At 42.5% G+C, this 19,795-nt stretch overlaps 5 protein-coding genes and 1 long non-coding RNA gene across 7 annotated transcripts; 4 read left to right on the top strand and 2 right to left on the bottom strand.

The window, feature by feature from the left end:
• Positions 1-2,232: 2,232 nt before the first annotated feature.
• LOC143370367 (retinaldehyde-binding protein 1) lies at positions 2,233-8,727 on the bottom strand. The gene is made up of 5 exons (XM_076815398.1): positions 8,259-8,727; positions 4,318-4,658; positions 3,796-3,924; positions 3,360-3,594; positions 2,233-2,477 (listed from the first exon to the last, which is right to left on the bottom strand). Exons 1-5 carry the CDS (start codon positions 8,380-8,382, stop codon positions 2,443-2,445), a joined length of 864 nt encoding a protein of 287 aa, XP_076671513.1. The 5' UTR covers positions 8,383-8,727; the 3' UTR covers positions 2,233-2,442.
• On the top strand, positions 5,412-5,855 carry LOC143370377 (uncharacterized). The gene is made up of 2 exons (XR_013085606.1): positions 5,412-5,539; positions 5,716-5,855. It is a non-coding gene; the product is annotated as an uncharacterized LOC143370377 (long non-coding RNA).
• A 637-nt stretch (positions 8,728-9,364) lies between the features above and the next one.
• Positions 9,365-14,125, top strand: Tmem18 (transmembrane protein 18). Its single transcript, XM_076815405.1, has 5 exons — positions 9,365-11,997; positions 12,735-12,852; positions 12,928-12,982; positions 13,049-13,142; positions 13,215-14,125. Exons 1-5 carry the CDS (start codon positions 11,941-11,943, stop codon positions 13,350-13,352), a joined length of 462 nt encoding a protein of 153 aa, XP_076671520.1. The 5' UTR covers positions 9,365-11,940; the 3' UTR covers positions 13,353-14,125.
• A 478-nt stretch (positions 14,126-14,603) lies between these two features.
• On the top strand, positions 14,604-16,047 carry Mterf3 (mitochondrial transcription termination factor 3). The gene is made up of 2 exons (XM_076815384.1): positions 14,604-15,637; positions 15,724-16,047. Exons 1-2 carry the CDS (start codon positions 14,659-14,661, stop codon positions 15,999-16,001), a joined length of 1,257 nt encoding a protein of 418 aa, XP_076671499.1. The 5' UTR covers positions 14,604-14,658; the 3' UTR covers positions 16,002-16,047.
• On the bottom strand, positions 16,046-19,646 carry LOC143370362 (endoplasmic reticulum-Golgi intermediate compartment protein 3). Of its 2 annotated transcripts, XM_076815386.1 has the most exons (8): positions 19,330-19,644; positions 18,750-18,908; positions 18,569-18,685; positions 18,457-18,497; positions 18,305-18,369; positions 18,003-18,226; positions 17,799-17,927; positions 16,046-16,736 (listed from the first exon to the last, which is right to left on the bottom strand). In XM_076815386.1, exons 1-8 carry the CDS (start codon positions 19,412-19,414, stop codon positions 16,399-16,401), a joined length of 1,158 nt encoding a protein of 385 aa, XP_076671501.1. In that variant the 5' UTR covers positions 19,415-19,644; the 3' UTR covers positions 16,046-16,398. The 2 variants fall into 2 exon arrangements, with proteins under 2 accessions (XP_076671501.1, XP_076671500.1); XM_076815385.1 differs by having other exon boundaries at positions 17,799-18,226; positions 19,330-19,646.
• LOC143370376 (reactive oxygen species modulator 1) lies at positions 16,968-17,786 on the top strand. Its single transcript, XM_076815409.1, has 3 exons — positions 16,968-17,121; positions 17,370-17,506; positions 17,587-17,786. The coding sequence occupies exons 2-3, from the start codon at positions 17,376-17,378 to the stop codon at positions 17,693-17,695; spliced, it is 240 nt and encodes a 79-aa protein (XP_076671524.1). The 5' UTR covers positions 16,968-17,121; positions 17,370-17,375; the 3' UTR covers positions 17,696-17,786.
• Positions 19,647-19,795: the final 149 nt, after the last annotated feature.

Below are 19,795 nucleotides of genomic sequence, written 5' to 3'. Positions count from 1 at the left end.
AGTTCAAGAGCAGCCAACCGTGACGCAACGTTATGAATTCCTCTACAGTTGCTTACTCTTTATGAGCGTTTATTATGCCCTGCTTTCATCCTGTACTCCGAACCGGGTTGTCTCGAATTGCGTCGTCTTGGGTCAAATTTGAAAGCGCCGGGGCGTTACGTAAATCTTAGCTGCTTCCTAGCGTTTAATTTTCACCGGTTTGCATGGAATATAGTTCAACCTTCCACGTATTTCCTACATTCTCCTCCGACCTCATAGTTCATTTCCTTTCCGTGCCAGATATGCATAATTTATGCTTCATTAACACACAATATCCAGCAGGAATAAATGACCTAATTTAGCACAGAAGATACACGTCTATTTATTAAGAAGGAGAGCACGGCTCGAACAACTGAAACGACGTAACTATAATATAATTGATAAGGCACTGGCGAAGAAGCAGGAAAATAGCCGGTCTAAATGGATAGACGGAGACCGTCGCACCTCTAAACATAACATGACTCACTTGTGCAGTCATCATTTCCATATTAGCTTTACTGCGACTTCGATTTCCTCACCTACTAATCCGATATCGACGATTCGTTTGCTTAACGGTGCACTTATCACATAATTCACGGAAATTGCATTGCCACGCATTTTCCAACCGGAATAAATGCATGTTTCGCTACGACGGGGATTACAATTGCAAAACAAAGCACAGGAATAAGTCTCGAAGCGTGAAACTTGGATCCTATTAAAACACGCCTCGCTTGTGCCATATTACTAATATCAGGGTCAACTACATTTTTCCAAATATTCAATTCTACTGTTTTCTTCGAAAAGTCATTCAATTGTTCCATTCAAGACACTATGACAAAGTTAGAATTTGGCGTGCAAGAAATTGTAGGATATAATAGGTACTTAAACGTGCAACCGATGATCTACCAGGCCAACACTCTAACAGTAAACAATAAGAGAAACAAGGATTAAACGTGGTTGTAACGACGGTCTGGAAAACTCTCCGTGTCATAAGGTCATTGATGTCAAGTTGTTAGCACACCCAGTGGTGAAATATAGACGAGAAACCGTCAACGCGTTGCTAAATCGCTCATAAACGGTCGTCATGGAATTGGCACACTTCGCGATGTTGTAGATATTTGTACATACGGTAGCCAACCGAAACTACCTATGCATAATTCATCCGGGTTGAGGAACTGTAGAAGGATCAATGAGTTCAATTTGATCTATGACATATGCCGAAACCGAAGCTTCATCCGCGAAAGATTTTGGTGTCTGTATGGTGGTCAGCAGGGGGTGTTGTGGATTTTTCATTTTTAAAACGAGGCGAAACCATAAATTCAGACAAATACTGTCAAGAAATTGATATCATGTATGAAAAGCTGCGTATTCAACAGCCGGAATTGCTCAATAGACGTGGTGTGTTATTGCATCACGATACTGCTCGACCACACACCGCAAAACAAACTTTTAAAAAGTTAGCAGAATTGAAGTACCAAGTTCTCCCTCGCCCTCCTTATTCTCCCGACCTTTCACCTACAGACTATCATTTTTTCAAGCACCTAGTTAGCTTTTTGATTGGAAAAGTGTTTCGAGAAGAAATGGATGTAAAAACTGCATTCGCTGAATTTATTGCCTCTCGTACTCTGGATTTCTTTCAGAAAGGCATTGGTGCACTTATTTCGCGTTGGGAGAAGTGTATTGGAGTCGATGGTGACTATTTCGATTGATGAAATACGTATTAGGTTTGTCAAATAAAAGTTTAAATTAAAAAATCAGAAACGGCCATTTCATTTGCAACAACCTAATACTACAAGGACTTTAAAATATATTCATCCGAATACGCAACCGTTTATTTAAAAAGTCTTCAAGTTTTTCCAAAAAAAATCGCGAAAGTACATGTGTCCTCAGACCAACAAGTAGAAATGACCCCTTAATGAAAGACGTCACCTCAATTAGAATCCCCTTACCCTTTAGGTTTCCAATTTCCTCTTCCCCATTCAACGCGAGCATTACAATCACGAAGACAATGTCGACATCCTCTGATTGTGACAGCCAGAAACGTGTAGAATTCACGTGAGGAAGAGCGTGAATTAATCAAGCGTAGAATAGGATACGAATATCTCGCAGGAAATATATAGAAAATAGAAGCAGAAGAGGGGAGTTCCCCCATCGCCTGAAAACGGTTTCTGAAACTTCGGCCTGAAATTCTCCACAATGGACTCGCAATACTGGTTCTTTTGGGAAAACCTTTTATAGTTTTACAGTAACAATTATCTTTTGTACAAAAGTATACAATTAATTATAAACTCTGTAAGAAATATACAACGACAACCGCCCGTGGAGCGTTCCAAGTTCGTATTATCTGTACAACCGAGCCGCATCCCGACGAGGGATGATCATCAGGACAATTCGAGTATCTTGTTCTACCAGCCTGCTCTCAGTCTATTCGTTCTTGCGATATCCGTAAGTGTTCCATTCTGGAAAAAGAAGAGAAAAGCGTGGACCCCAAAAGGGGATGATTTTGCTGCTTAAACGAGATACATATTGCTTGCAATCTCAAGTCTCCCGAACTTTCAAAGTGCGTGCATGTTACTTTGAACCGCCGAAAAATGAAGCTATTTTTGAAGATATTTTTCTCAGTAAATGCTACATATAATGAAATAAATCTTTTTGATACTTATTAAGTTACTCTTATATTATAAAAAAAAATTTGAAAAGAATTTTTGCAATTTGTTTTAATTTTTTTTACAGTGTTAATATGGCACCTAAAAAAAAGAGGTAGGTTCAGGGCGTAGGTGATTTCTGGGCTCAGGCTTATCCGAAACAAAAAATTCCAAAAGATTCTTAATCTGTATGAGTGTCGCTATAGCACCTAGCTCAATCAATAATTTTTGTTGAAAAGTAAGAAAATGACGCCGGTTTGAAAAAAAGTTTGTCAAAACACTCAAGCGGATGTATTTTCGGGTGTTTCATAAGAAAAATCTCGGTTATTTCTCGACAAAAATTGTTAACTGAGCTAGGGGCTATAGCGACACTCACACAAATTAAGAATCTTTCGGAATTTTTTGTTTCGGATAAGCCTGAGCCGGGAAATCACCTGCGCCGTGAACACACCTCTTTTTGTTAAGTGCCATATTGACACTGTAAAAAACTATTAAAACAAATTGTAAAAATTCTTTTTAATTTTTTTTTGTATAATATAAGAGTAGCTTAATAAATACCAAAAAGATTTATTTCATTAAATTTTGTATTTACTGAGAAAAAAAAACTTAACAAATAGCTTAATTTTTCGGCCGATCAAAGTAGAATGACCCCTTAAGCAACCCTTCTAGCGGGGAGAATGAAAGAATTCGCCTCACCTTTGATTTTGTCATCGACCTTGATCAGAGCGGGATACCAGTCAGCGCTGGTGTAATCGAAGTCGGGAAGATCACCCCCATAGCTCTTCGGCAAGTGGCTTGCTGGAATATGAGTATGGAGGGTAGCCATTTTGCTCCCGTGGAAGTACATACGTTTCTTCAGCTTCTCCCTGACGAAGGGCTTGAACATCTGCCAGACCATGTTGAACAGGAACGGCTGCTTCACGATGTGGACCTGAAATATACAGAAACACGCTGGTGTATTGCACTAATTACCGTTCCATTAACACACTAAAGCGCCAGGCGAGATAGGATAGGAGTCCTTCGTGTTGCAAATATGTATACTTTTAGCCTTCTAAAGGTTTCTGCTCAACGAAAATGCACGGGAAATGTGCCAGAAAGGGAGCTCGAGGGTACTTGTAGGCAATTTACAGACCTCTTTGAGACGCAGAGGCATGGCGTCCTGGATGAAATTCAGGAGCTTCATGCTGAATGATGGCGTGAGACCCATCACTTGCTTCATCGACAGCCCATCAAAGTCCATGATCACCACAGTTCCATAAATCTGTGGGAAAAAACCGTTTGCTTGATTTAAACGTTCCAAATTAAACGCTGACGAATCAAAGCTCGACGAATTCCTAATACGATGCATAACGAAGTAGCCGCATAATAGCCACTGGAACGCTAGCCTCGTCGACGACAACACTAGTTTACAATAATTTACATAACAAGGTTACCACGACTGTGCACAATTTTCCAACAAATCGCAAAAGGGAGTTCGCCTGGAGAACATGTTCCATTTCCCTCGGAAAACACTTTTTGTGAGATACGTGGCCATGCAAGTAGTTACGGACATCAATGATCAGACGTCGCAGCATCGAAATCGAGTCGATTTAAGAAACTACCGCTTACATACTTTCATTTAATGATATTTATGAAACTGTTCTGATCAGCTTACCTGGGTTTCTGGTTCCAGCATGGCAGCGTCGTGGATCAAGTAGAATAGCCGAAGGATCTGATCGGCGCTGACTTTGGCGGGGTCCCAAGTCTTTCCAGAGTTGACCACCAGCACTCTGCGACCCTTGTGGTCCCTGCCCTTGAAGACGTTGACGACGTTGTGCTCGAGGAAGGCCACCTTCTCGTCGATCGGCATCAGATTCTCGAACAGGGACGCATTCTTGCTCTTGAAATCGGCCACCCTCTTCATCAGCTCGTACGCGCTCTTCGCGTAGAATTTGCATGGCCGCAGGAAGATTATCAGGACCTCGTCGTCTGTCTTGAAATAGATGGTCTTGTCCTCTGCAAATAAGAGGGCGGGAAAACAATTGAGGAACGCGGTCGTAGGAAATCGTAACTCAACCTTTCAAGGCAGTGACCTATAGTCGCTGCATAACCGGCGTACATGAATGTGCAACGTCAATGCCAAGCCGCGAATAAGTGATCGCTGTAAGTAATTAAGACCGTGCTGAAGCCACGGGGCAAATATTTACTTAACCAACAATTATTTGCCTACGTGCATTCGTACCACCTGACAATATACATTTAATGATACGTTTATTTAGCTGCTTTCCCTCGGCAAACCTCCATCCCTTATCTTGTGTGCGAATGAAATGAAACAGAGGCCGGCTAATATTTCTCCAGCGCACATAAGATTAATCATGCTTTGGGCAAACGTTTGCCATTGTGAGCCGCGGTGTTAAAGGCAACCAATTTAGCGACCACATCCCACTAATGTGCACTTAACTGCATGAATTGCTAAAACATTGTATGTATATTGTATACGACCTGATAGTACTTTCCAATTGTTCTTGCCCTGAATACATACTAATAGGCGCGAATACCTCTCAGCTCTATACCGAATACGCAACAGCTTGAAATTAATATCGCCGAAGACGAAAGTAATTAACAATGATAACGATTAATGCCAAGAAGGTACAGGACGATCACGAACGCTCGTTTCGAGAACCACAACAGCCACGTAGGATCGAGCTGTCCTCGCGTGGTAGCTAAGAAGGCCTCTTCCGTCGGAAATCACCTCAGACGTCCTCGTTAAGGAAATTGCAACCGTCTCTATTTGCCCATCAAAGTTACCCATGGAAGCTTTACACAACCAAGCCTTGGATCGTAACGTGGAACTGAGGGAAACCGAAAACGGAGTGGGAATCGAGCTGCATCGCAAGGTTTGTCCACCGTTGGCTGAACTCATCAGAGAAAACATTACTGAGAGTCGTGCAATTGTAAAATCGGCAAAGATCTCGGAGGCTACCGTCTCCTTTTAGAAAACTAATCTAGAGACCTGGTCCTCGTGACCGATACACCTGACTCTCCTGACTCTTACTCTCTCTACTCTCCCCAGAGCATTAATCAAGTGCAACTATTGCATAGCTGCAAACCCAGCAGCCAGAACGACATAATTGCATCAACGGCTACCGTTGATCGAGGAATGTTGCCTTAAAATAGGAGATACCGGCCACAAGAGTTATACCAACGCACAGTGTGCCTTTCAGTCGGAAATTACGCAATTGGAACATTGTATCTTTATAAATATTTAACTACTTAGGACAGTGTATCGCTGATTCTTCCTCGACAATCGAGCATTCTCGAGCGAAACCAACGTTCAGAGAATTATTTAATACAGTCCGCGACTCCGCACAGCGCCTGGATTCATTTCTAGCGTGATAAAGCACAAACTGCATTCTAAATAAACTCACGGAAGAGCTTCCTGGATATACGAAGTCGATTGAATGAATTCTGAAAGTCATCTCCCGCTTCCTTTCCTCAGCCTCGCAAATTATCTTTTCGCGAAAGACACCACCATGTTCGGGGTTGTACTTAGGGTCGCCAACTTTTTTCCGGGAAAATATAGTACTTTACGGCCAAATGTGATAAAAAATATAGTACTTTTCAGAGGAAAGTGGTACAAAGTAAGACTACGTTAAAATAAATGTAATATTTTTGTGCATTTTGCATTATTAATTAATCGATTGTCTTTAACAAATATGTTAAAGGTTTGATTGCACTGAACGTCCAAATTAACATTTTTTTATGAGAGGTAGATTGGCTGTGTTTCATATTCATTACAGAAAACATCGTCTCTCTTAGAATTTAATTTCGTAAATTAAAGTTTTGATGTTGCCATAAAATAAAGAAATAAGCGAAAACTATAGAATTTTATCGATGTATTGGAAATATAGTATTTTTGCGTACTATATATTTTTCTAACAGTATATAGTACAATGCTATATATTATTGTACTGTTGGCAACCCTAGTTGTACTACCAACTATCTCGTATTTTTCGCGAAGCTTCCCTCCCTCGCCGAGAATCGACAGGATTTCTCGAATGAAGAACACAAATCTTCTCAGTGGAAGGTAGACCGTGGAACAATGTACTATAGCTGTCTTCCTTTGGCGTCGCTTACGGGACGGTATCGGCGTTATCAGTGTTTCTTCGCCAGTGCAATGAGAATGTTATCTCGAGTGTACGGATCTCGGGTTCTCTTTGTGCCATCGAGGGTCAAGGTCCGTGTCCGTTATCGGCCCCAGATTCGGGATCGATGGCTTATCATCGATTCCCGATCGTTTCGGGCGCGCCAGCGCGGCTTGTTTACGCCCGCGGGAATTATTTCTGATCCAGAGATTCGAAAAACCGTGACACCAGGGAAGCTGGAAGGAGAGGGGAAGGCCGAGCCCGGGCAGGCGTGATAACGCGTTATCAAAGAAACGAGCGTGACCCTAAGTTTAGATTCTGATGCACTCGGAGCTGGTCTAGATAGTGTCAATGCTTCAATGATATTAAAATATAAACACCGTTCGTTTTACATTCACCCAGATCTCAATTCTGATTCGATTTCTTCCATACGACTTAAACTACCTCGGTTAAATACAGTTTCCCTAGGATTTTTCGGTCAATCCCCGAAGAGGCATTCGCGAGAAAAACGTAGCTCTCGAGTTACACCCCTTCCCTGCTGCCTGCAAGGGAACTTGGACCGTGAGTAGAAACTCGCCAAGTTCATTTGTCACTCTTTTATATCCATACTTCTCCTCCTTTTCGCGATTGTGATTGAAATTAAGACACTAAACGTGCCTTTTCACGTTCGAACCACGCGAGTCGAAGGAATGTTTATAGGTGCCGCGTCTCTGACGAACGATGACTTCACGAACGGACGGTCGCCTTTGTTAGAAATATTGCTATTCAAACAGCGAGAAATTATGCGAGGATGCGAATTCTAGGCGAGCGCGATTAGAAACGGAAATGTGGCGCGATAGAATAGCTGGGAACACGAAAACACGAGTACGTAAATCATGGAACAAATTTCATTCGTCCGACTACTTAACAAATCTTTAAAACGCTGTCAAACGCGCGTGTATTCGCAGGTGTGAGAACTGGCGTCGTGATTCAATTGTTCGCTTGCTTGCGAACGATAAAGCTCGAGATAGATTAACGCTGCTCTCAGGGATTTATCGTCGATTAATTTAGTATAGAAAGCACGCGATAACAGTCTATATAAAATCTAGGTGATCGAAATATGGTACATTAGAAAGAATTTGAACCTTCTCGGATATTGCAAATTTACTAGACTTAAAGATGCAAGGGGCACTACAGTAAATATTTTTAAAAACAGAGATTACTATCAAGAGGCTTCTAATTTGATGAAAAATAAAGCAAGAAAATATCAGATTCTTCGCACTTAGTAAAGGTGCGGCTTAAAACACCCGAAATATAACAGAACAGTATTGTCAATCGTTCACAGTTCATCTACAAATTGTTCTGAGGTACGCGCTACCAATTAATTTCCTCACGACGAAGAAGGAAATTAGAGACAAGAAGCTTACGATCTCCATCAAAATCGATCTTCGACATAAACCTACAGGCAGTCTAAACCTTAATAGAAACTCACCCTCTAAGTATTTCTTCAGCTCGACGATCCCTTGCTTGACGTTCTCCTCTGTCTCCCTGAGCTCCTTGAGGGCCACGGCCTTTGCTTCCGGGCCCGGCGGATGAAGCTTAAGCTCGAATGCCATCGTTCCGGTTTAGGGGACGATCGAATGCCGATTCAGTGCGCGGCAGCCGAAGAAACGGTCCTCGCAGCAGGACGACCACGATATATCTGTGACCCGATATATCTCGCACGAGGAGAAGGAGGCCTTCTCTTGTCCACCATCTCGATCCAATCTTTGACCGCTCAAAGTCCAATCGGCATGGCGGACCGATCCCGTGGCTGCTCCAACCACCGATTTCGAGACGCTAGTGTACACCCAAAGATGAGACACAACACTGCCGCGTCACCTGATAAAGAACAACATAGAAGCGGTTTGCTCGGACACCAGGCTACCCGCCGATTGATAAGCATCCATCCACGCAGCAAGTGCTCGTGAACAAACACGGGATAACGCCAGCGGCGATGGTGCTTCTTTCGAGCGACCACGGGCGATCTCGCCGATGCACCCTGCGAGGTAAGCGTGAATATCGGCAGATGGACTCGACCGCTCTTAGAATGCATCCAAGTTGAGAGTCCAAGTGGAAAATTTCCTTCGCGATGCAAGCCTCCGGTGCACGTGTTGCTCTTTCACTTTATTTTATTCCTCGTTTTGCCGTCGATAAGGGGCAGCAGAAATTCAGACGCGCCGTTTCCATGCAATTTTATCGATGCCGGATTACGTAAAGCAACGGGGGTTAGATCGCGCTGTGAACATCGACGTTGTCGATCGTTTCGCGTTTCCTCGTATCTTGCCACGAGAATACGCGCTCGTGAGTATCGGTTCTTCTTCGTACGTGGTTCGCGCAGGCTGAGTAACAATTACGGCAGCGAATTGCTACCTGGGACAGAGGACGATTGGAGCAGGATGACACGGAGTAATTTGGGTACGCTTGATCTCGGTGATTTCAGAAGTTCTACAGTGTGAGGGGGAGCCATTCATGATTTGCCATGGGTACGATCGTTCAGGAATAGATTTCTTAATAACAGTACAAAGGACAGTAGTGTGTAAAGTAAAAGAAGTGTTTCTCTTTTTTTTTATCTCGAGCCAAGTTTAAAGCTCTGCGGTTTAATATTGATGCAGTGCAAGTTAAATTTCACTCTATCAGATTAGATTACAGTTGATCGTTTTAATGATTCGTCATCGATGCCTTCCTTTATGTTGTTTTTAACGATTGGTTCGAACGGCGAGCAATCTTATTATTTAATTCGCGAGATTAGCGCAATTGCGGAACGCGCGTAATTAAACGGAGGATTTCTGGAAATTAAAATCTGTTGGCGATAAAAGTTTGATTATTTTCCCCGGAGAGAAGGACGAGGAAATTGCCCGGTGATCCTTTGCGATTCGATAACCAGTAAACAAATCGTTATCGAGTGAAGATAGCGTATGACAATAATAATATTATATAACAAACTGTAATCCCGTTAATTCGGTGCATATCAATTCGACTTTAGTTTGCGCAATTTGATTGACGATCTTATCGTTGCACAACAAATAACGTCCAAAGTGAGCGATCAATAAAAATGTTATTTCGAGTGCCGAACGATCTGCTTACAGTTTTACTGTTACTTTGCGACTGAAAAATGCGTCATGCAAAACGGCATCGCGCTTTGTTAAAAAATGACTTCCGCGATCATTTCCTTTTATTTGCGAATCTCTTCGTCACCCGCTTTCAAAGAGATAACAGCAAGATTAAAGTCCAATATAATAACATCTCTGACTTCGTGATGTTACTTTGCGAATCTTTTGATAAACAGATTATTGGTGTGCTTACGTAGCAAAATAATGTACTTGCAATTGCGTTTCAAGGCCCGCGAACTGACCACCTAAGCAAATATTTCGGTGGTATAACAGGGACTTGAAAGTATTACACATAGCTTGCCCTTTAAATTGAAATAAATGCAGACGATACATTTTCCTATTGAATGAAGGAAAGTGATTCATAGAAAATGTCATCATGAAATTTTAGGCATCCTTGCACTTTTGCAGAGCAACCATTTCACAATGAAATTTTGGAATTGAAAAACATATACACGCACAATCTCTTATATCTGTATATACTTGTTATTCCTTTCGCCTTCTATTTCCAAAGAAGAAAAACAAACGAATAACCTTCCCATTGATTGACACCTTCCGACAAATCCTGAAACTCGTGAGTTCATTCTATTGTCCAGTGTTGTAATCGTCCGTGATATTTTTCAGGTCCACGGACAAACACGTGACCTCGATAATGTTAACGTAAAATGATGAAAGACTAAATACGAGCCACGAGCATAATTTTACAACTTTCTCGTGGACGATGAATGTTGGTTGTCATTTATAAATACACAGAATACTCAAAGGATCGTGCGCGGCAAGGTCGAGAAGCTTCCTCCCCTCCGACAGACTTTCGCCACGTGCTTGAGCACATGATGCCCAATGCAGACGCACGCACATTAAAATGCAGTCATTCGTTGTACCGAATGACATTTAACCTGTCAGCGTATTATCGCGATGATGTGTAGTGATATTTTATTTAGAAATAATTCTTCAACGAGTTCCCGATACTTCAGTGCATTGTTAGAAGCATTAGAAGGTTAGATACGAATTTCTGCGTCGCGGCTTGTGCGCATCTACACCGCGCAGCTGGTGGTCAGACATAGCCGCGAAAATCTGTCAGATAAGAGATGCTTCTTTTCGCCAGTTTATAGGTGCAGTATAATACAATTCATAAATCATATCGCAAGCATCTAAGATTACAGACCTATCTTCTTCATGATGAAACGCAGAAAAGCAGCGTATAATGCCAGATCCTCGATTCAGCATTTCAAGCCAGTGGGACGAGTTCATTGCCGCCCGCTGGATCCATTTTATATCCATCCAGTATCGAAGAAGCTCGCAATTTCCGATGAATGCAAGACACTGTAGAAACTCGTAATCACTATCATTTCGAGACTACAATCGCACCAATTATAATTTTATTTTCGTACTATCGTTTTTATCGCGCGCACTTTCAGCAAATGGTACCGCGATATCGGAACCGAACAGACTGAGGACGTTAGTTCTACGTACTAACAATGTCTGCGCAGATGACGCCACCGGCTTGACGCAATAGCGATTTAAATAGCATTAAAGATATGGGGCGCAAAGAAGGGAAAGAGGGAATTGATACTTAGTCTCGACTATATTAGTTAATCTTTCTGTAATTCTAAATGCAAAAGGTCTTCGTTATTCAGAAAAATTATGTCACGGGGGGAATGGACTTGCGAGAATCGACTACTGTTCGCAGCCACCTGGCGACGAAGTCTATAGATATACCCGCAAATGACGGATTGTCTGTGTGTTCGGAGCATGTAGTCCGGCGTGAGTTCCATAAAGTTGTCGTGTGCGTCTTGCGAGAAAGAAGGCGAGACTGATTAAAAGAGGAGGAAGGACCCGCTGTCTTCCACGATCTTTGTTTTTCCCGTGTGTCGCCGTGTACGCACGGCGCATATCAGCGTTTTCTGCGGTGCCGACTGTTCCATTCGTTGTCTTTTGCGTCGATTAAAAGCTGCGACCCGAATTTCGTTCGTGGATGTGCAATTTTTCCTCGAACAGACCTACAAGTTTCGTCAGCCAGGCACGATGTCGGAGGACCAACCGAAGTCTCCGATCGACGGTATTCTGCCATTCCTGCAGAGCGTGAGTTCATTCCTCTTTTACTTTACGCTCGACAAATTCACCATGTCGCTCCTCGACCATCGTCACCTTTCGATTTCTCCCCTCGGCGGGCCCAGACTATGGGGATAGACAGCGTTCCTCTCTACTTTTTCGGGCCTCACCGAAACTCTCGTTTTCGGTGCAACCGGCGAAAAAGTGTCAATGCTGCAGCACTTGGCGCACATGTCAATCGCCGTTGACTCGCGGGTCGATTGCACTTTATCAGAGATATCTGTGTGTTTCGCGATACGATTTACGTAGACTGACTTGCAATAACAGCCGTCTACGAGAAACGTTTAATAAAAATCGACGAATAAATGCTTTGACTCCCGTTCTATTTTCGTTCCGCGCATCATCATCGATTCGTTCTACGCCAATGCCGCTTTTCCACGGTTCTTTTTAAATGCCCCAAAATCCGTCCTAGGAATCGATCGAGAAGTTTCGGTTCGTTCCATGTGATTCGGCAATTATTTCGAACGCAAAATGCTGCCCCTTTGAGGAAATTATTTGTAAATCATTGCAGAGGGTTTAATGTATGAATTATGTACGATTATGGAAATGTATTCTTAAGTATGCGTCGAGTGTTCTCTGTTAAATAAACTCTCTGTGTTACAGTTGTGTTTTTCCCAGTACAGAGTATATTTATTTCATTATATAACATCATTGTGGCGAGTGTGTCGAAGGCACGGGCGCTTAGATTGAATTACAAATTGTTGCAGATCGAATGGAGAGATCCATGGCTTGCTCTGTTATTGACTTTCCATGTCGCGGTCACAATGACTGCACTAATGACGAGGAACCATGCCAATTTTCAGATTATGTTATTTCTAGCTCTACGTAAGTACATTTGTTTTGCGAGCTAAGCAGTCGATATTCATTCAATGGTATTACATTCTAACGTCTGCTTTTTAGTACTCTTGGTATATTTCTCTGAAAGCATTAACGAAGTCGCTGCATCTAATTGGATGTGAGTACATAGAACGCGAACTTGCTAAGACAGAAATATATATATATATTTACAAACCTTCCGCAGGCTCTTTTCAAGACAACAGTATTTCGACTCAAATGGACTTTTCATATCTATAGTATTTTCTGTGCCTATCTTGATGAATTGTATGATAATGATTGTAAGTATAAAAGAAATATAAAAAGTAACCGTGCTTATGCCAAATATACACTTCTTATCTTCATACTTTCAGGCTAGTTGGCTTTATCAATCCAGCCAGTTAATGACCAGCCTAAAGAGAGCCCAGTTAAGGCAGCAAGCGAGGAATCGGCAAGTGGAAGACGAATCCACAAGCACGAACGGCACCAGCGCGAGGGAAAAGCAGGAGTAACGTTTCTAGTCAGGCGACGATAAGTGTAAAAAGCAAAAAAAAAACAGATGAAACTGTACATTAGCACGAATGGGTGGTAGCTTATTTTTACCATGAATGGAATGGTACACTATGGCATTGCAAAATTCAGCGAATGTTATTTGACGGAGGTAGCGTTTCTTTTTCAAAAAGGTACTGCCGACATAGCCACTGCTGTAATTCATATTGAAGTTGACTAGTTGAAACTGTCGATAGGTTGTACTTCCAATCTTGCGTCGTGTGTGTACAATTAGAATGCAAATGCGAAATATCAAGAGGTTTAACTTATTCCACAATTCATTGGCCACTCAAATGGAAAACGGCACGCAATCCGCGAATTATGAAAAACTATGTGATACATGAAAGGATATTATCTTATATTAAGGTACATTCCGACAGTTATTTGCTTTTATTTTAACATTGAATCATTCGTTACGAATCGAAGTGTTCTTGATACATTATCAGTGTACTTACTACCATAACACGTATTGCTTCTTTAAACAAGATTATGAAAAAAGAACGGCATAATTAGGTAATAATGGTTCAAGTTATATATACACGTATGTATGTGTGAATGAGTATACACTATTCCAACAAAAAACAATGCGGTGTTAATCAAGGGGTATTGCACGTATATTGCATTCAGTCAGCGTCCTTGAGTTGTATATTTGTGTAAATCAAAGAACATTTTCTTGCCGTCGTAATATTTAATGCGTGACTAATCAATTTAAGTAATAAAATATTTCTTCTTAAAACTCTCTACTTTCATTTTCCATTGCACACACTTTCCCGAGCAAATTTTTAGTAACGGGCGACACTACGCCACTCCCTACTTTAAAATTTGCGATCGATACTTATATTGAAATGTTCGATGAGAAGTAACTTACGTCAGGTAAGCCGCGTGCGTGAATACCTGACTGGATTGTAATGTATACAACAGGCTTGGGAATTAAGTGAACGAGGCGGCGGCTAATTTTTAGAGGCAACGCCTCCTTCCTCCCGTCGCGCGTCTTGGCCCCCGCGGCGGTCTAGGTGCTTGGAGCGCTTCAGGCTCGTATCATATATACCGCGCGTAACGCATTGGGGCGACATTGTATCAATAGGTTTCCACATCGTCCCAGAGAGCACGATTTTCGATGCGTTTTTGTTTTGTCAACGCGCCACACGCGGTTCACTTGGTACGGGCCTGAGGCACTCCAAGCACCTCGGTCGCCGCGGGGGCCAAGACGCGCGGCGGGAAAAAGGAGGCGTTGTTATCGGTATCGTTAATAACATTTTGGTATGAAGCATGGGGCTTCCTCGATCGTGCACGCTTTTAAAATTAGTGCGTCGACAGACCGGCGGAACCACAAATCTCATCTTCCGAAATGCCTCGGAAGGCTCCAAGGCCTCCGCGTGTTCTGCACCCGATATTACGAAAAGTAAAGCGCCGAATGAGAATTTCAAGGATTGCGATTCACCGGGAAATGTCGCACCTAAGAGTGCAGGTTATGTTGATAGGTTAACGAGCGACGGTTCTATAAGTACTGATACAAAGAATGAGAATAAAGATTTAACGACAATGGTAAACAAACTCAAAGAATCGTATGGTATGTCAGTATTAGGGAACGATGCGGATACAATCAATGACGCGCTGGAAGACGTAAATGAAAAGCTACCAGGGCCATTGGATCCCTGCAACGAAGATCTTTCCGATATCGGGTCTTATACGACGCCAACTTTCAATTTTGCAAAGTTTGCGAACGACTCTTATACGATTCAGCAGTTAGTGAAGCTGGGAGTGGAGTTGTATAAATTAGAGAAAGATAGAGATTTAGTAGAAATGTACCTAAGTCTTGATTTCGATAAAGACATGAAACCCTATATAAGATTTCTCCACGATTGTGGTGTAGAGCCGGAGAACCTTGGTCAGTTTATCACGAAAAATCCTAAAATTTTCAAGGAGGACATGGACGATCTTCATACAAGGATAAGGTACTTAAGAGCCCACAAGTTTACCCCCGAATTAATAAAAGAGATAGTGAACAAAAATCCTATTTGGCTCTCCTTTAAAACACAAGAAATAGATGGTAGACTGGGTCATTTCCAACACACGTTCAAACTGAATGGTTACCAGGTGAGGTCCTTGGCTGTAAAATGCCCCAGGCTTATAACATACAATATGCCTCACTTAAGAGAAAACACTTTTGCCGTGAAAGAGGAAATGGGGTTTGATTCTACGGAAATGCAGCTTCTCCTGATGAAAGTGCCCCGTGTGTGGATGTGCGGTAAATATCGAAGATACGAATCTGAAATCATCAGGAAATATTTGTCAGATTCACTTACGCGAAAATATCTTTTATTCTGATTTCAGCTAGGATCAAAGTAGTGAATAGTTTCGATTACGCTCATAATCAAATGAACTTATCACATGCAGTTATATGCATGCAGCCCCAGATTTTACTTTGTAGAAGGAAAAGGCTGGAAGAAAGGCATCAGTTTCTAGTAAACCTGAAGAGAGACCAGTACGATCCTTTGAAACCATTGTATGTGTCGCCATTGGCTCTAATATCTGGCACCGACCTTCAATTTTGTATGAATGTGGCAAAAGCATCGATCGACACATACAATATGTTTCTAAAGACACTGTAACGTTGTAGGAGTAATTAATGTAAATATAATAACATTACAACCAGTATCTGTATTAGTACCTTCCTCCTTCCCGCAGCAGTACAATCTTTATTGTTCATATACTTTTCTCTTAACTGTTAGAGGTCCTTACACACGTTTATAGATCTGTATGTACAACTTTATGTATATCTTACACAAAATGTTCAATCCATCGTGATAGCATCATCGGGGTCAGTATAAAAAACGGGGGCCTGCTTTGATGTGTACAGTTTCTATGTAATTACGTCAGCGTAGTTACTGGACAAACGTTCGAGCCTACTTTGCAGCATTCGTGCACAGCTCGATCGATCGCACCCCGCGGAATAAGAAGCTTTCGGCGCCGTGTAATACTTTTCATATCTATCGATTCACCTAGATTTTAATTGTACTTCCCTAGCTCGATCTTCTTTTGTATTGCCCTGAGCGAGTGGTACAACAACGAATCAATCAACCCGGCGACCGTGAACACGCCGCCGATGATCGCGCAGGTGTTCGTCGCGAAGTGGCCAAACGATTTCGCCTTCTCCGTATACTTTACCATCAGCGGGCTAAGCTCGTAGCTGAAGAATATCCCCGGCATCCCCGACTCCCCGCTGAAAGGAGACACCTGTCTGGCGTGCCGCGTCACGGAGAATTGATTCGTCAATAAAGTCGAGCCGTCGGCCCGCACGTAGGTCGTGGGCACGATTTTAATGTAATGATGAAACATCATCGCCTCTGGAAAATAGCGAAAACAACGAAACACGGTCAGATAGTAGTTCAATTGGAACGGGCACGTGTCACCGCAACTACGCAGCGAGAAGAGAATCTTGATGGTCGGCCGCGTCAAAATTGAAAGTGATACGACTTTCGATTAAGTCCCGAGGACGTTGAAAGCTTGAATAGCCCGCGGACAGAAGCGACATCGCGGGGAACGGAAGCAACGACACCAGTCGCCTTCTGCATACATATCAAAGAGAAATCCAACATGGCGCCTTCTTTACGGTACTTGGGTGGTGCAATGTGTTGAAGGAATCGCGTAGGGGATTAAAAAATTGCAATACAAAGCGAACTACAACGAGACGGAGAAACGATTCGAGATTTTTCTGCGGACGCTTGAAATGTGAGTGATACCACCCACGAATGATAACGAACTTATTCTCGTGTGAAATACACATTTGCCGTGCGTCCGGCTACGAAAGAACAGAAAAATCGATTCTTTTTTCGCGGCTAGAATGTGTTCTACCAATCTCACGTTGAACGATAGATCGAAGCTTACGTTCACTTTCGCATTTCTGTAACGAGATAACAGATCGCGGCGTACCGAATAGGTTAAAAGAAAATGTATCTTTATCTTTAATGTATTCGTAGATTAAAATGCCGGTCGTACCAGGAGGAGCGTATCAACAATCGCCTTCATGTTGGGACAGAATGAAAATGGGCTTTATGATTGGATTCTGTGTTGGCATGGCCTCTGGCGCTTTGTTCGGCGGATTTTCTGCACTTAGGTACATATTCATACGTACAGGATAAGTGAATTCGCACGGACACTTTATAATCGGATGTTAATGGCACGGTTTGTTGTTAGATATGGAGTAAGAGGAAGGGAGTTGATAAACAACGTTGGGAAAGTGATGCTTCAAGGTGGTGGAACATTTGGTACCTTTATGGCCATAGGGACTGGCATAAGATGCTAGTACCCGGAGACTGTTACGTTCACAATTTAGGATACAAAGGATTATAATGTAAGAGTACTTTGTTGATTTCTTAATAAAATATTTCTAAGGAGCAAGGACATACCTTCCATTGCGACGACAGTGGTATCATCCATAGGGTTCGTTTTTCCTGGAATGTTCAGGCCGAAGCTTAGATGGCGAATCTTGTGCGTCATATTGAACTGAGTTGATGTATAAGGTTGAAGATCGTGCACTGTGAACGTTAAATAAACGATAATACTACTATGTAGTGTGCGTGCGTGCGTGCCAAGAATTCCGAGAAACTTACCATGTACATGTTTAACGGAGAAACTATCGCCGGGCGCGATGTGGAAGCTTCCTCCCACTCTATTTACCTCCATATAACCATGGATCTGACATCCTTGCGTAAAAGCAGTCTTCATTCTTTCTACGGACTTGTCATTTTGGCACTGCTTTATCGATCCTGGAACAGGAGCTGCCCAATTTTTCAGCCTGTAGGCTTCTCTCACTTCTTCGCAAGTGTTACAACATCTGCAAGGTTAATCCCATTAAACGTATAAGAACTCTTTCGTAATACATTTTATAAATGTCTGTAATTTTATTTTCTACTTGTGCGTGTCGCTAGCAGCTCCGTAACAATCCCCGCATGTTTCTTCGGTAGTACTTTCCACCGTCTAGAAGAAATTGCGGTTTACTTAATACAACCTCCCAAGCTAGGAGTGCTTAAATTCGAATACGCGAACGATAGATAATTTAGTTACCTCTTCCGTAGTTTTGCTAAGCGCTTTTGTGTCAGTAATGTCTAGAATGAAATAAAAGATCTCGTGTTACATCGAATAGTAGTTTCTCAGCGACCCTCCTGCTGTTACGTACCTGTCCTCTGTGGATCTTCTATGGCTTTACCGTGTAAATCTAATCGCGTCTTAAATATATTATGCTCTATTTGTAAATGCTGTTCCCCGGTTGTGTCCATCGCGTCTATCGACAAAACTGAAAGCCGCCGGGTTTAATACGTTCCTCAGAAATAAATACCTCTCGCGAGTCATACACTTACGATCGCAAGATATCGTTGGAACTATTACGTCCAAGTTGATTCTCAACTTAGAACCCCTCGAGGTATCTACAAACAGTTCTTCGCTTAAAGTTGGCGTGAGGTAATAATTCACTTCGGACAGAAACAATATACCCATGATGATGGTGCTGATGATCGTCACTGAAATCACACAAGCATACACCATGAATGCGGACAGGTTATAAACTTTATTTACGGCCGATCGAATGTAAACAATAGGCAGTAAAATAGTCGAAGATTTAGGTGAACGTGTTGCGCGAAGGCTGAACCGATAGCGCAGGAAGCGATAATAGTGGCGATAATTCCCTGCGACTAGAAATCAACGAAAGATCCCAGATTCTTTAAAAAATCCCAACGAGTGGGGTTAACCGCCTGCGATCGTCGAGTCGCGGTATCTTCAAAGCAACGATGGAAAGCGTCGCGAGAAATTATTCGAAGTTGTTCCGGTGTCGTCACAAACCCGAAAACCAGCGTATTTGCAAGCGAATTCATCGTGAACGCGTAACGGTAGAATTGACAGACGGTACTCGCGTAAATTGTGACGCAAGTCAGAACACTTTACCGACAGCACCACTGAATGTTCGCACGAGTATGTCCGCTTCTTCGCGCACCTTCGGGTGCACGTCCAGTTGCCGCAATATTTGCATGTTTAATTAATTAAAATAAACTCGTCGACGCGGGACAAAACTGTGCTCGAACTGCACTCGGCGTGCTGACTTTTCCCGCAACTGGTACGTGACAACGCGACAGAGCCGGAAATGTGGCAGACGTCGGAACGCCATTGGCCGTTCCCGGTGCATCGTGTGCATCGCGCGACCAATCACGTCCGTCGAGCTGGTGCATCTGGTTCATTTAAACTCGCGTTCTCTGAAAGCCTGTTCTTTATCCATTTAATTGCTTATTTTTCAAGACTGCGATACCGTTTTAGTTCTAGAAAAGTCGTTTTAGTGTTAAGAAGATATTGTTTCTGAACTTTTGTTAATAAATTGAAACATACGATCGTTAGTCTGTCCGACTTTCTAATTATT

Source organism: Andrena cerasifolii, chromosome 6, assembly GCF_050908995.1.
Source record: "Andrena cerasifolii isolate SP2316 chromosome 6, iyAndCera1_principal, whole genome shotgun sequence".
Lineage (NCBI taxonomy): Eukaryota > Metazoa > Arthropoda > Insecta > Hymenoptera > Andrenidae > Andrena > Andrena cerasifolii.
The sequence above is the reverse complement of the archived record's forward strand: the minus strand, read 5'-3'. Positions and strand labels throughout refer to the sequence as shown.